We start from the raw sequence: 16,156 nt of genomic DNA on the forward strand, positions 1-16,156 counted from the left end.
TACATACAGTATCTCTTTATTATGTGCAGCATATAAATTGAATATTTCAGTTTATTAAATCGATTCAGCAATTACAAGTAAATTCATTAGAAAGGGTATAAATATGTGATTGGAGAGAGGGGAGGTATCCGTCTTGAGGAAGTCTCCGGTTGCCAAGGAGACGAAACGCGTTGACGCCCATTTTCCAGGTTCAGTTGTTTGGAATTGACCCGCTAATTAAGCCCGCACACGGCTCTCTACAGCTTCGATTTACCACGGCCTGATACACGCCGGGCGCTTCAGCCGGCGGCTCTCAGCTGGAGCACTGCTTTCGATTCCTGTACCATACCGCTGACGTCCAGGACTCTGTTTGCCCGCACTGAGTGACTGCTGCTGGCCTCCGCAGTGAGGTCTAACACCCGTGACGAGGAGAGAGTCCTTTGGAGTTCTACGTACAGGTTATTAAAGATCACCAATTGCTCGGAACAGAGCCGTGGTAATTATACGGCAATTTCTAAACCAGCTGTAATTAGTTCTAAGAAGCTTATACCCATATATGTGCACATTTATATAAACGGACCCTGTCTACTTAACATCTCAGGAACCAGCACATGGGTTAATACACACCAGTATCTATAGAAGCTTTTTCATTACAAGGCTGAGTTATTCCTTGCGGGACATTTTATTAAACACTGGGACGCCAGTGTATGTTAATTTTATGCAGTAAATATAACATATTAACTTTAATACATTGTGTGCCATATTGATTGTGGTTAATACCCAATAGTTATTTGTTGCATACCATATGCTGCTTGTTTGTTTAAATTGTGTCATTTTTAAAGATTATTGAATACAAACTGATTTATATGTATCTTTGAAGTTTCACTGAGTCAATTAATTTACATGACAGACTGCACACTATAGTTCTATTTAATTAGATACAGTGTACATTAAGCGCAGAGTATACATTTTTCTCTTTTTGTTTTCTATACAGTTGGCAACCTAGCTAGTTGTCATACTCAGCTGCTTTTGATGCACTATTAATTAATTAACCATTGCTACCAGCGCCGGAAGATAAACAGTTAGGGACATCTGTCCTGTTCTTTTTTTTTCCCACAAACCTTTTTCATATATGTGTTTTTGCCTGATTTAGGGATGCTGACTTCAGTGGAAAAATCAGATTTTCTCTATCACATCACATTTATTAGCTACACACAAATAACAGAAGCGGTAATAGTTATTGAATATCTGAAAAAGATAAGTGAAAATTTTAATTAATCTCTAGAATTGAAACATTCTTATCATATTCATTTATAATATACTAATAAAACTACAGAAATACTTAAACAACTGCACAAACTGAACTTCAGAAACGCTTAACAATCCAAATTAGCCTTAATGTACTTAATAAAAGATAAAATGTAAAGTTGCTTTGCTATAGGGAAATAGGATCTTGACATTTTCAATTTGTACAGTGTCTCATTGGTTTTTCTAAAAAGGAACCAGCAGTAGTCGTCCCTCATCATTGCAGGGTACCAGCATCCTGAGTAGCGATGATGCATTGTCAGAATGTCTTGGTGAAAATGTTTTCCCTGTTCATCACTTACACTACCAAGTTGTTACGGAAAAAGTCTAGATGGGAATGTAAAAAGTGAATTATAAGTTACATTCTACAACCCATATTCTTGTAGTTGTCCAGTAGTTCATGATGGGCCCTTAGTTGCCTCTTTTCTGTTCCCTAAGAATTCACACACGGCAACATTGAAGGAAGGCCAAGCAGCAGACTCGATTTCTGCCAATGTAGCATTAAATATTTATGCCCTTATTTATCAATGAGTGATAAATTTCACTGTGAGTGATAAATTGCACCAGCCAACCAGCGCCTAACTTCCATGTCACAGGCTGGGTTTGAAAAATGACGGGAGAGGATTGGCTGGTGCAATGTATCACTCACAGTGAAATTTATCACTCATTGATATATAAGGGCATCAATCTGTAAGCAGTGTCTTTATTTGGTGTCCAACAAATATGCCTTCTTTTAGCTTTGTTTCGCTTAGCTTACGAAAGTTTTTCTTTAGATAAGAGAAAGTCTGGCTGCTTTTATACAGAACCTTCACGAAATTCTTCATTAGGCCCAACTTAATGTGAAGCGGAGGTAAAATGATTTTATGTGGCTCAACCAATGGAGTGATTTCTCTCCAGCAACTTAGGTTTCTCTCTATGGGCCACTTCTTTGTGATATACAGATGGGTCCTCCGTTATCTTGGCTGACTGAGGCGTTAGTCATGATCAGACATACGCAGCGTACCTGGGCGCAAGTAGGCGTGCCTAGACGAAGGGAGGCGAACAGAGCATTTGGCGTTACCTTTGAGTGTAATACCTAAGATCAGCCACCAGATTTCGCTTTTTAAAATCACCAATGCGCAAGCGTGTGGTCTCCATTAAAATACAATACTGAACTATAGCGTAAGAACTACTTTACTGGTGCGTCTCATTACGCTACATTATGCTACAGTATGTAATACAGTCTATAACAGTATATACAGTACAGATGCAAATAGTACAGCATATACAGATGCAAACGAACAAGTTACAGATACAGTATGGTCTATTGATGTTAGGGATATGTGAACGTCTTGTGTATGCAGACGCAACTAATGTGTGAAAGGAATAATGTAGCTCATTTACTTTACAGTATGTACAGTGCACGAAATGAGCATCCAAATCCCCTAACGGCATAAATGAACACCAATGGGAAGGAGTCGCTCTTTGCAGTACTTTTACACATGAACTTGACAATCTTCCATGCAGTGTTGGGGGCAAGCGATGAAGGCTCCCGCCTGCCACGCTGAGAGTCCCGAGTTTGATTCCCAAAGTGCCAATCTTTTTTTTTTTGTATTCCCGTGACATTCCCTTTATTATTATTTTTTTTTCTGTGTAATCCAATGTAAAACATTCAAAGGAAGGGTACACACAGGTTTCACACAAATCGGGGTAAATCTGCAGGAGTGACACATTCGCTATCTAAAATACACAGAGGTAATGAGCACCTATAGACATACCAGTAAATATAAATTAGTGTATTCTGACGCAACTAACTGTTCAAGCAATACAGTACTTTAGATCGTCGGCGTTAGAGAATCTGTGTTGTGAGAATCTGTGTTGTACATTATAAGCTGTTCATGCTAATTAGTACTCTAATAGAAAAAACTGTACAGAGATACTAAGGACAGTGATTTGGCATCCAGGAACTTAGGGAGGAACCTTTATCTCTCTCCATTATACATAGAAAGATTAAACTTGCCACTCTACGTTACAAGCTGTTCGTGCTAATTAGTACACTAGTAGTGTACTAATTAGCACAAACAGCTTGAAATGTAGAGTGGCAAATTTAATCTTTCTATGTATAATGGAGAGAGATAAAAGCTCCTCCCTAAGTTCCTGGATGCCAAATCACCGTACTTAGTATCTCTGTCCCGTTAGGGGACTCGGATGCTCATTTAGTGCACTGTACATACTGTAAAATCAATGAGCTACATTATTCCTTTCACACATTAGTTGCGTCTGCATACACAAGTGTTCACACATTAGTTGCATCTGCATACACAAGTTTTTTAACACGTTCGGTTGCGTCTGAATAAACTATTTTTTCTTTTTTACTCTGTCCGTCTGACCATTGGTCACCATCTGTGTGTACACTATGCAGTACAGGACTGTATATCAACATTACAGTCGTCACTGACCATTTGCCAGAGCTTGTACTGTAGATCAATCTGCAGCTATTCAAACTAAAGTACTGGATTAGTGAAGCATTAGCCACCCAGTGGTGGAGATGTGTATTGCATGCTGAGTATCTAGTCGTGCCTCTACACGCCTGTCCGTGATTAAACTCAGCAACCTAAGCTATCGCCTAGGCATGACTAAACCTCCGTCTAGGCGCAGAAACAGTCAAGATAACGGAGGACCCATCTGTAGTTATTTTTAGCGTCTCTGCTGCCCTTGAACGCAGAAAACAGCAAGCAACATGGCATCCAGCACTAAGAGGAGGGTTCTGTCCTAGTACCAGCATGTGGGGGAGAATGAGGATGATGATGAGGGGGATTCTGATGACAGAGTATGAGGAGTATAGGCAGTATGCATACTCTATAAGCACAGCCAGAAGGGAGTTTTCCCAAGCACTTACTGTGATTAAATACTTTACTTTTCAAATTTTTGTTTTTCAAATATCTCAAAAACCTTACGCAATAGCAAATTTCTTATGGTATATTTGGATTCTACATACAAAATGACATGGAAATTGGTATATATCATGTCAGCTGCAAAATGGCTGTTACGTGTAATTAATGTGTCAGGCTTAGTTGTTACAAAGATACATTTATTACGGGAATAGTTTACCCTACATTAACTAAATAAATTAGGTTGTTAGTGCATTCTGTCACAGGGTTACTAAAGATTTTCAGAGGGTCCAAAGTGTGGCAGGACTTTGGTGTGCAATGTTTCAAGCAAATACGATACATACTGCCACTTACCGCATGCAACGAAAATAACGCCGGTATGCAAGTACATTTGAAAATAAAATAACAATGGACAGCTCTTTTCCGATAAGAGTTGTTCTTTGTGATAAATGGATTAAACAGTACTGTGCTATCCAGTATTACTTTTCATCTTTTGGGATCTTGTTATCCTGACAAGTTTTTACGAGGAAAGAAATCATCCCATGGGGGCTTATGAAGTGGCCTGCGAGATGCAGGCTGTGCGGGAATTCCATCACGCAGGCTATTACATAAACCTACATATAATGAAGTGCTTGAACTACTCGTTTATTTCGCGAATGTATTAACCATAGAGATGTGCGGCTGGCACTTTTCGTGTTTTGTTTTTTGGTTTTGGTTCTAATTCCACTTTCGTGTTTTGGTTTTGGCTTATTTTTGCCAAAAACAACCTTTCGTGTTTTGGTTTTGGATCTGGATGATTTTTGAAAAAAACATAAAAACAACTAAAATCACAGAATTTGGGGGTAATTTTGATCCTATGGTATTATTAACCTCAATAACATTAATTTCCACTCATTTCCAGTCTATTCTGAACACCTCACACCTCACAATATTGTTTTTAGGCCAAAAGGTTGCACCGAGGTGGCTGGATGACTAAGCTAAGCGACACAAGAGTGCGGCACAAACACCTGGACCATCTAGGAGTGGCACTGCAGTGGCAGACAGAATGACAGATTTAAAAAATAGGCCCCAAACAGCACATCATGCAAGGAAGAAAAAGAGGTACAATGAGGTAGCTGGATGATTAAGCTAAGCGATACAAGTGTGCGGTACAAACACCTGGCCCATCTAGAAGTGGCACTGCAGTGTCAGACAGGATGGCAGATTTAAAAAATAGGCCCCAAACAGCACATGATGCAAAGAAGAAAAAGAGTCGCATTGAGGTAGCTGTAAGATTAAGCTAAGGGACACAAGTGTGCAGCACAAACACCTGGCACATCTAGGCGTGGCACTGCAGTGTCAGACAGGATGGCACTTAAAAAAACTAGTCCCCAAACAGCACATGATGCAAAGAAGAAAAAGAGGTACAAGATGGAATTGTCCTTGAGCCCAACCACCCTTGTGTTGTATAAACAGGACATGCACACTTTAACAAACCCATCATTTCAGCGACAGGGTCTGCCACACGACTGTGGCTGAAATGACTGGTTTGTTTGGGCCCCCACCAAAAAAGAAGCAATCAATCTCTCCTTGCACAAACTGGCTCTACAGAGGCAAGATGTCGACCTCATCCTCATCCTCCGATTCCTCACCCCTTTCACTGTGTACATCCTCCTCACAGAGTATTAATTCGTCCTCACTGGAAACCACCATCACAGGTCCCTGTGTACTTTCTGGAGGCAATTGCTGGTAAAGGTCTTCCCGGAGGAATTTATAATTAATTTTGATGAACATCATCTTCTCCACATTTAGTGGAAGTAACCTCCTACGCAGATCACTGACAAGGTTACCGGCTGCACTAAACACTCTTTCGGAGTACACACTGGAGGGAGGGCAACTTAGGTAAAATAAAGCCAGTTTGTGCAAGGGCATCCAAATTACCTCTTTTCCCTGCCAGTATACGTATGGACTGTCTGACATGCCTTATTGGATGCTGTCACTCATATAATCCTCCACCATTCTTTCAATGGTGACAAAATCATATGCAGTGACAGAAGATATGTCAGCAATCGTTGGCAGGTCCTACAGTCCGGACAAGATGTCAGCTTTCGCTCCTGACTGCCCTGCATCACCGCCAGCGGGTGGGCTAGGAAATCTTATCCTTTTCCTTGCAGCCCCAGTGGCGGGAGAAATTGAAGGACGAGCTGCTGACGGGTCAGGTTCCACTTGAGTTGACAATTTACTCACCAGCATGTCTTTGAACTTCTGCAGACTTGTGTCTGCCGGAAAGAGAGATACAACGTAGGCTTTAAACCTAGGATCGAGCACGGTGGCCAAATGTAGTGCTCTGATCTCAACAGATTGACCACCCTTGAATCCTGGCAAAGCGAATGAAGGGCTCCATCCACAAGTCCCACATGCCTAGCGGAATCGCTCCGTTTTAGTTCCTCCTTCAATCTCTCCAGCTGCTTCTGCAAAAGCCTGATGAGTTGAATGATCTGACTTAGGCTGGCAGTGTCTGAACTGACTTCACGTGTGGCAAGTTCGAAGGGTTGGAGAACCTTGCACAAGACGGAAATCATTCTCCACTGCGCTTGAGTCAGGTGCATTACCCGTCCTTTGCCTATATTGTAGGTGGATGTATAGGCTTGAATGGCCTTTTGCTGCTCCTCCATCCTCTGAAGCATATAGAGTGTTGAATTCCACCTCGTTACCACCTCTTGCTTCAGTTGATGACAGGGCAGGTTCAGGCGTGTTTGCTGGCGCTCCAGTCTTCGGCACGCGGGGGCTGAATGCCGAAAATGGCTTGCAATTTTTTGGGCCACTGACAGCATCTCCTGCACACCCCTGTAATTTTTCAAAAAATTCTGCACCACCAAATTAATTGTATGTGCAAAACATGGGACATGCTGGAATTTACCCAGATGTAATGCACGCACAATATTGGTGGCGTTGTCCGATATCACAAATCCCCAGGAGAGTCCAATTGGGGTAAGCTATTCTGCAATGATGTTCCTCAGTTTCCGTAAGAGGTTATCAGCTGTGTGCCTTTTACGGAAAGCGGTGATACATAGCGTAGCCTGCCTAAGAACGAGTTGCCGTTTGCGATATGCTGCTACTGGTGCTGTTGCTGTTGTTGCTGTGGGAAGCCATACATCTACCCAGTGGGCTGTTACAGTCATATAGTATTTAGTCTGCCCTGTTCCACTTGTCCACATGTCCGTGGTTAAGTGGACAGTGGATACAACCGCATTTTGTAGGACACAGGTGACTCTTTTTCTGATGTCTGTGTACATTCCTGGTATCGCCTGCCTAGAGAAGTGAAACCTTGATGGGATTTGATACCGGGGACACAGTACCTCAAACAATTCTCTAAGTCCCACTGAACTAATGGCAGATACCGGATGCACGTCTAACACCAACATAGCTGTGAAGGTCTCAGTTATCCGCTTTGCAAAAGGATGACTGCTGTCATATTTCATCTTACTTACAAAGGACTGTTGGACAGTCAATTGCTTAGTTGAAGTAGTAAAATTGGTCTTCCGACTTCCCCTCTGGGATGATGATCGACTCCCAGCAGCAGCAACAGCAGCGGAAGCAACAGCAGGCGTACCACTCAAGGATCCTCTGGAGGAATCCCAGTTAGGAGAGGACTCCTCAGTCTTGACAGTGGCATGGCCTGCAGGACTACTGACGTTCCTGACTGAGGAGGAAGTTGATGTTGAGGGAGTTGGTGGTGTGGCTTGCAGGAACTTTGGGTACAGGAGGAAGAAGGGATTTAAGAGTCAGTGGACTGCTTACGCTCTTACCCAAAGTTTCACAACTTGACATTGACTTCTGATGAATGCGCAGCAGGTGACGTATAAGGGAGGATGTTCCTAGGTGGTTAACATCCTTACCCCTACTTATTACAGATTGACAGAGGCAACAGATGGCTTGACACCTGTTGTCCGGATTTGTGGAGAAATAATTCCACACTGAAGAGGTGGCTTTTTTTGGTAGTTGCCCAGGCATCACAATGGGCTTCTTCATCCCAGGGACAACAGGTGTCTCCCCCGGTTCCTGACTTAAACAAACCACATCACCATCAGAATCCTCATCGTCAACTTCCTCTTCAGCGCCAGCAACACCCATATCCTCATCCTGGTGTACTTCAACAGTGACATCTTCAATTTCAATATCAGGAACTGGACTGTAGGTGCTCCTTCCAGCACTTGCAGGGGGCGTGCAAATGGTGGAAGGAGCCACCTCTTCCCGTCCAGTGTTGGGAAGGTCAGGCATCGCAACCGCCGACACACTTGGACTCTCCTTGGGGATTTGTGATGCCATCTCAGAACGCACAGTTCTTTTCTGTGCTCTTTCCAGCTTAACTCTTTTAATTTTTCTAGCGGGAGGATGAGGGCTTCCATCGTCATGTGAAGCTGAACCACTAGCCATGAACATAGGCCAGGGCCTCAGCCGTTCCTTGCCACTCCGTGTCGTAAATGGCATATTGGCAAGTTTACGTTTCTCCTCAGACCATTTAAATTTCTTTTTTTGGGTCTTTTTACTGAACTTTGGCTTTTTGGATTTTACATGCCCTCTACTATCTCATTGGGCATCGGCCTTGGCAGAAGACGTTGATGGCATTTCATCGTCTATGTCATGGCTAGTGGCAGCAGCTTCAGCACTAGGAGGCATTATTTTTTGGGAGTTATATAAGACAATATGCGGCACAGGAATGACTGGAATGACTGATGGACAGGACACTACCACTGGTCTGATGCAACACAACACTGTAAGAGACTTGTGGTTTTTGTTATAATTATTATAATACTGTAGCAGTGGACATATAGCAGCAGCATATACCACTGTGACTGCCTCGTCACTGGAATGACTGATGGACAGGACACTACCACTGGTCTGATGCAGCACAACACAACAACACTGTAAAGGACTTGTGGTTGTTGTTGTTATTGTTATTATAATAATGCAGCAGTGGATATATACTGTATCAGCAGCGTATATCGTCACTGGAATGACTGATGGACAGGACACTACCACTGGTCTGATGCAGCACAACACAACAACACTGTAAGGGACTTGTGGTTGTTGTTATAATTATTATAATACTGTAGCAGTGGACATATAGCAGCAGCTTATACCACTGTGACTGCCTCGTCACTGGAATGACTGATGGACAGGACACTACCACTGGTCTGATGCAGCACAACATAGCAACACTGTAAGGGACTTGTGGTTGTTGTTATTATTATTATAATACTGTAGCCGTGGACATATAGCAGCAGCGTATATCATCACTGGAAGGACTGATAGACAGGACACTACCACTGGTCTGATGCAGCACAACACAACAACATTGTAAGGGACTTATGGTTGTTGTTGTTGTTGTTATAATTATTATTATTATAATACTGTAGCAGTGGACATATAGCAGCAGTGTATATCATCACTGGAATGACTGATGGACAGGACACTACCACTGGATATATGGCAGCAGAGGACACCAACACTGTGACTGGCTGGACTGATGCAGCACAATACACAGACTACACTGGACTGGACAGCACAACACTGCACCACTTTATACAGCTACACTGGATATATGGCAGCAGAGGACATCAACACTGTAACTGGCTGGACTGATGCAGCACAATACACTGACTACACTGGACTGGACAGCACAACACAGCACCACTTTATATAGCTACACTGGATATATGGCAGCAAAGGACACCAACACTGTGACTGGCTGGACTGATGCAGCACAATACACTGACTACACTGGACAGCACAACACAGCACAAGACTCGCCACCCCCACTTTCCCGCCCCCACACAGACACTGAACACTGAGGACACGTCCTCTCAATACACTCTCCGAGACTTTAGTGAAAAAGGCGCGTCTCCTTATATGGAATCCAAATCCCGCGAGAATCCTACAGCGGGATGATGATGTTTTGCCGCGTTCGGGTTTCCGTGTTAGGCGGTAAAACTCGAACCTGGCTCGGAATCAAACTCGGAAGGCAAAGTCCGGTAGGGTTCGGTTCTCTGAGAACCGAACCCGCTTATCTCTAATTAACCACAAGGTGATCGTCTGAGGGCACCCATGGAAGCAGTGGTGGCACCTTTATTATAGATCCTGCACTCTCCCATTTCACCTTCTTTTTTTTGTGAGGAGGGCGGCAGTATTGGGGATACATGTTCCTTTGAGGTGGAAATTGCAACAAAAATAGACAAGAACAAGGGACAGAAGATTCTTGTGTGGAGGATTCAACCATTTAGAAAGGGACATATTTATGTATTATAAGCACCTGTATGACTGTTCACAGTTTTCTGTTTGTAAACATTTATTGCATATCTGTGTGTAGGCGATTCATTTGTACCTACTGGAAAAGGGCAGACGTGTTTGAATGAAGTGCCTGCCCTGTAGCACCACACTGTACACATGACACAACATTGAATATTTATGTATTCTTGTTTTTTAGGTCACTAGAAGTCATTGCTGGATTGGAAAGTAACAGTAAAATATTTACTGTGCACATCCAGGGGTTGCTACAATTGCAGGTGAGACAAGTTGAAAGGAGCATATACTTTATTTAAAGGCACTGTGACCTAAATGTTGTAATTATTTTCTTATCCCCACCTCCGGTAACTTTAGATGACTTTTTGTACCTAGCCATGCATCCACTTGCATCATACAGTACTCCAGTGACGTGCGGTGGGGTGAGGCAGGTGATGCAGAGCCCTTCATGTCATACTAACTTGTAAAGCAGAGTTTTAACTATATAAAATACATGAAACATACAAAGAATATGTTAGAAATATCTTCTTTGTATTAGTCTAATAATTTTTCCACACTTATTCCTTGCTGCTAGGCCAATCCCAAAAGCTATTGTTTTATCACATCATTAAAGCTGATAGGGAAGCTCTGGGAGGGGTTAAATGAATAATGGGGAAAATAAATGAAACAATGGCATCTCTACCATTGATCAGCTCTTACTAGCACCTTCTCAGACACTAGCTGAAGTCCTGTAACAAGTAACCAAATTACATGAATAGAAATGTATAGTAGGACGTACTGTACTGTATGTATGCGAGTTAAATTCAAGGTACAGGTATAACCATTCCATTAACCGTATTCCCTGTTTTGGCTGCTATAATCTTAATCTAATCTGTTCGTCAGAATATTGCACTGTTCCTGATATAACAGACTATCCTAGTCTTTCCAGTATCTGTTTAAAGGTGGGTACACACTGATAGATATATCTGCCGATCAATTGATCGGCAGATATATCTATGGACGGATCGGGCAGTGTCTTGAGCATACACACTGCCCAATCCGTCGGGGAACACATGCCCGCCCAGTTCAGCTGTCAATCACCGCCGGCCGCTGCAGCATGTGTACAGGCGGACGGCTGGTCTCCCGTACACACACAGCGATGCACCAATATATCGGTAGGTATATTGGGGGCAATTCCAAGTTGATCGCAGCAGGATTTTTGTTAGCAATTGGGCAAAACCATGTGCACTGCAGGGGAGGCAGATATAACATGTGCAGAGAGAGTTAGATTTGGGTGTGGTGTGTTCAATCTGCAATCTAATTTGCAGTGTAAAAATAAAGCAGCCAGTATTTACCCTGCACAGAAATAAAATAACCCACCCAAATCTAACTCTTTCTGCACATGTTATATCTGCCTCCCCTGCAGTGCACATGGTTTTGCCCAATTGCTACCAAAAATCCTGCTGCGATCAACTTGGAATTACCCCCATTGGCCGTCTGCTGTGCTGCGGGGCCGAAGTGATATGTCTGTGAACGTCTGAGTTCACAGACATATCGGCCGTACACACTGGCCGACGGACCCGCGATATATCAGCCGTTCAATAGAACGGCTGATATATCGGCCAGTATATACCCACCTTTACTTCTTGAAGTGCAGGTTCATTTTAGTACTGCCCTCTAGCTACTCCATTTACCTCATCTCCAGATTCAGAGTTCAAATCCCAACAGTTTTATTTAGTAAGAGTTTTTGTTTATCTTCAGTGCTCTCTGGTTTTGTAAAACAATTCTTCTATTCTTCATGAAGACTCATTGGGAGATATGTATCAAAGGTTGGAGACACATAAAGAACCAACCAATCAGCTCCTCTGTCTTTCCAAACACAGCCCATAAAATTACAGAAACTGATTGGTTGGTACTTTATCTCTCTCCAAGCTTTGATGCATCTCCCCCATAGTCTTCCATCTTTTAATGCCCCCCTCCCCCATTCCTGGAAAGTGATTTACCATGCATTTGGGGAATCCTGCTCTAGGCTCACGGTCATGCGCTAAAATAATCCATGAGCCACTGTGTTCAGGTTCTAAAATAGTGCCTTCAAAAAAAGTAAACTAAAACATAATTCAGATATTTCTACTGCTAGGACCAGACATTTTCTAGAAAGATCTCCACCTGGTGTTCAGTCTTTCTCTTGTTCCTTTGCAGGGTCAGACTACTACACATTAAAATGAAATATTGTTAAATCAGCCGTAGCTCCCGTTGACTTTGAGACTGAAGAATAGCAACAACAGACTCTGAAATAGGTCATGAAACTTGATGAATAACCCCCTTATGATCTGAAACTGTCCTTTTATTTATAACTGCTTTGAGGCAGCAAAATATTTCTCTCTCTATTCACAGTTTAGGTTTAATGCACCTTGTAAACTTATATTATTTTTCCCAGGATGCTGTTCAGTGTGGTATTTTGTTTTTGCAAGCTCCCCGCGAGGCTGATCTAAAAAGAGGAATCCTTCAGCCTTTGTTTATTTGAATCTTTTCGTTTCATTGAAAATCTTGGAATCATAAAATTCTGCAAAGCCGACCTTTCTTCAGTTACTTTTCTGGAACATTAGCAGTTGTCTCCATGAGACGGCTAGAAATTACTGTTATTGTTTTTGGATGGCCCAGACACCATCCAGTGAGCCATTAGATATCCACTGCGACAACTGTTTTTCTTGTGGATGAGCATCTTTAAAATAGTTTTATTTGCTGCTTTGCGTTAGTTCCAAGAACTTTGGTCTATGAACTGTTTTTATAGCGACAGTTTATAAAAGCAATGAACTGTGTGCATGTGCCGTATGCAAATACCATCTTAGACGTGTTCATTCAGTAGTCAGGAGATGTGTACACAATGAGTGATTTTACCAAGCAGGTTTATATGTATAGGCTAATGTGTCGTAAATGCACTCAGAAGAAAAAGGTTTATTTAAACAGTTGAAATTTTGGTCCCCAAACAGGGAAGGAGAAAAGTGTGCATTATGGGCCTGTGTCTGAGCCTCATACAAGTGTCAATGTTGCCACATCTGCCAGTGAACATACATCTTTGCATATCTCTAATCATTTCTGAGCCAGCTTCATCTTGGTGCTTTCTCCCCGTCCGCCTCCTGGATGTGTTGTGGGCATGTAGCCATAGTTCTGAGCCATGCGTATGTTGAACAGAGGCTTATTTCAGTAGTATCTCTTGCACCTCCAATGTGATAGGTATAAGGGGTGGTAACAGATGTGACTGCTGCTCTAGTGGATGGAGGGCTGGGGGCTGTGCAGTTACATGCAACTCGGATTCTGGCCCATTGTCAGCAGGATTGCCTTTTCTACAATTAGTGATTGTGCCCCCCAGTTGTAATAAAGGAAAAAGAAATTGAGATTATTGTAAACATCCAAAAAAGGACCTTCAAAACTATCGAGGCACCATGGTGATAGTAGCTTCTACCACGCCTAGCTGAAACTGCATACGTGTTTTTGTAGGCAATTAAATCACACTAGTTACAAAGATGCTTAACCAGCTACAGTAGGTACTTCTATGTATCAGTTACAGAGCAGTGCTCCAAAACCAACATGATTGGTGTTGACATGAAGGTAAATGGTGGTATGAAGCCAGGACTTCATCGGGAAGCTGTTTCCATACCAAGTGCATGCATTGTGCCTCACAGGTACATAAAGCTGGGAACACACTATACAATATATCATGAGACTGTTGTATAGTTTGTATGCCCAATCCCTCATTCACTGCTGTAGTTCATTGAATTGTTCCATTGGACGAGCACGTCTAGTGGGACAATTCCACTGCCAATGCGGTGTTGTCACATGCAGCATGCATCATACATCGCACCATCTTTGGGAAAATGTGTTGGTGATTTCTCTGCCTTGCAGTTACTGAACACAAGGGTATCACTCCCATTATACCCCTTTTCCACTAGCTCAAAAAACACGGGTAAATGCACGGGGGCGCGCATTTACCCGTGTTTTTTGCAAGTGGAAAAGGGTAAACCCGGATCAAGTGACCCGTGAATCCTACCCGGCTATTTACCTGGGTAGGACACGGGAATGATCCGGGTAGGGTTGTAGTGTAAACGGGAGCCGTGTCGATGCGACACGGCTCCCATTGACACTGTATGGAAGGGCGGCGCTGGGAGATCATGTGATCTCCCTGTGCCGCCACTGCCGCGTCACTAGAAGCGTCACCAACCCGGCATATGCCGGGTTGTGACTGCTGATGGGAAAGGGGCCGAGCACGGGTCGCAGCAGGGGGCAGCTCCCGTGTCAGGCTCCCGGCTGCGACCCGTGCTCATAAGTGGAAAAGGGGTATTATCCCTGAAGTGTAAGTTGTGCCTCACTCATCCTTATGCTGAATGGAATGTATGAGCATGCATTGGATGTCGTACTTTTGCAAGCTGAGAGGTGAATAGCTGTAAAAGAATGAAAGTGTAATACCCGGCACATGGATCTTATACTTCCTCTATAATCCCTGAGTAGTTTATTGAAAACTCAAATATCATAAAACATTGGAAAGTCAGAGGTAAGGGAAACTTGATCTAAAGATGACCATTTATGCAATGGAAAGCGCTGTACTGTGTGGCTAAGATGACATGCGTGTTTGCTCTTCACTTGTCCACTAATTGTATATTCCACATTTTCTTCCTTTTTGTTACAGAGTGGTCAGTACACATCTATTTTTGTAGACAATGGATCTGGGGCACCAATCACTGTCCAAAATGGGTCGGATTTTATGGGCATTTTCATGGGACTGTAGACAAAACAGGAGAGATATAAATTCAAGAACTGCAAACATCGGACTTATCACATTCACTCGCCTGCAATGGAAGAAGCTTTCACCATATCCGTTACCTGGGACCGTCTCTTGCATTTACTGCTCGGCATTTGCAGTGCCGGGATGAATGATGTGGGGCCCTAGCTGTGCCTGCTGCTGCTTCTCAGCCCTCCATGGCCATAGAGGCCTGCAATGCCTTTAAATGTCTCTATTACGCAAAACATTGCAGACCCCATTGGACGTGAAAGGGTTAATATTTACACATTGGACAATGTAAAGAAATGTAGTCCTATTTAGGAAACCTGTCCTCTGCTTTTCTACTGGCTATTGTCTGGCGTGTGTTCTAGAGAGCTGGAAAGGTGGAGTGAGAACTGGGGAAAGTCTTTAAGCAACTTCTGTCCTGCAGATGATCTGCCCTGTCTTCCATAGACTGTCTTACTCACAGAACCTTTGGAACATGCTGATTAATGATTTAAATAAATTAAATGAGCAAAAGGAGAAGACTGTTCATTTGTGATGTCGCAGGACCTATGGCGTTTATGATGTCAGATGACTAAAGCAAGCAATAGCACGGAGTACCCCATTCAGGATTGCTGTGTCAGTTTATAAGCAATGACCCTTGTATTGATTTTTTTTTTATCTTATAAAGTATTGCATAAAATGGCTGTAATTTAATAAAGAAAACATTCACATTACTGTATAACAGTGACAATAGATTTAATGTACAGAACGATATAGTACATGATTTGTGTGCTTGGCTGTGTGATTGTTATGCTCAGCTAAGTGAGTGATATGATTGGCCAAATGATTGGTAAGTTAGTGATAGAGATACAGAACATTGTATAAAATCCTTTTCATTTTTACAACAGTCTAACCCAGTAGTTGCCAAATGTGGCCCTCAAGACACCCCAACTGTCCTGGTTTTAGGGCTATCCCTTCT

General features: G+C 42.8%; 1 protein-coding gene across 1 annotated transcript in view; it reads left to right on the forward strand.

Moving 5' to 3' along the window:
• Positions 1-15,911, forward strand: part of C1QTNF12 (C1q and TNF related 12) — a 198,462-nt gene extending 182,551 nt beyond the window's left edge. The window contains exons 7-8 of the mRNA XM_063943040.1: positions 10,621-10,699; positions 15,100-15,911. Of these exons, the coding sequence (XP_063799110.1) occupies positions 10,621-10,699; positions 15,100-15,198 (178 nt within the window). The 3' untranslated portion in view covers positions 15,199-15,911. The remainder of the gene's footprint in view (positions 1-10,620; positions 10,700-15,099) is intronic.
• The last annotated feature ends 245 nt before the right edge of the window (positions 15,912-16,156 follow it).

The sequence above is a fragment of the Pseudophryne corroboree genome, chromosome 10 (genome assembly GCF_028390025.1).
Source record: "Pseudophryne corroboree isolate aPseCor3 chromosome 10, aPseCor3.hap2, whole genome shotgun sequence".
In the NCBI taxonomy this organism is placed as follows: domain Eukaryota; kingdom Metazoa; phylum Chordata; class Amphibia; order Anura; family Myobatrachidae; genus Pseudophryne; species Pseudophryne corroboree.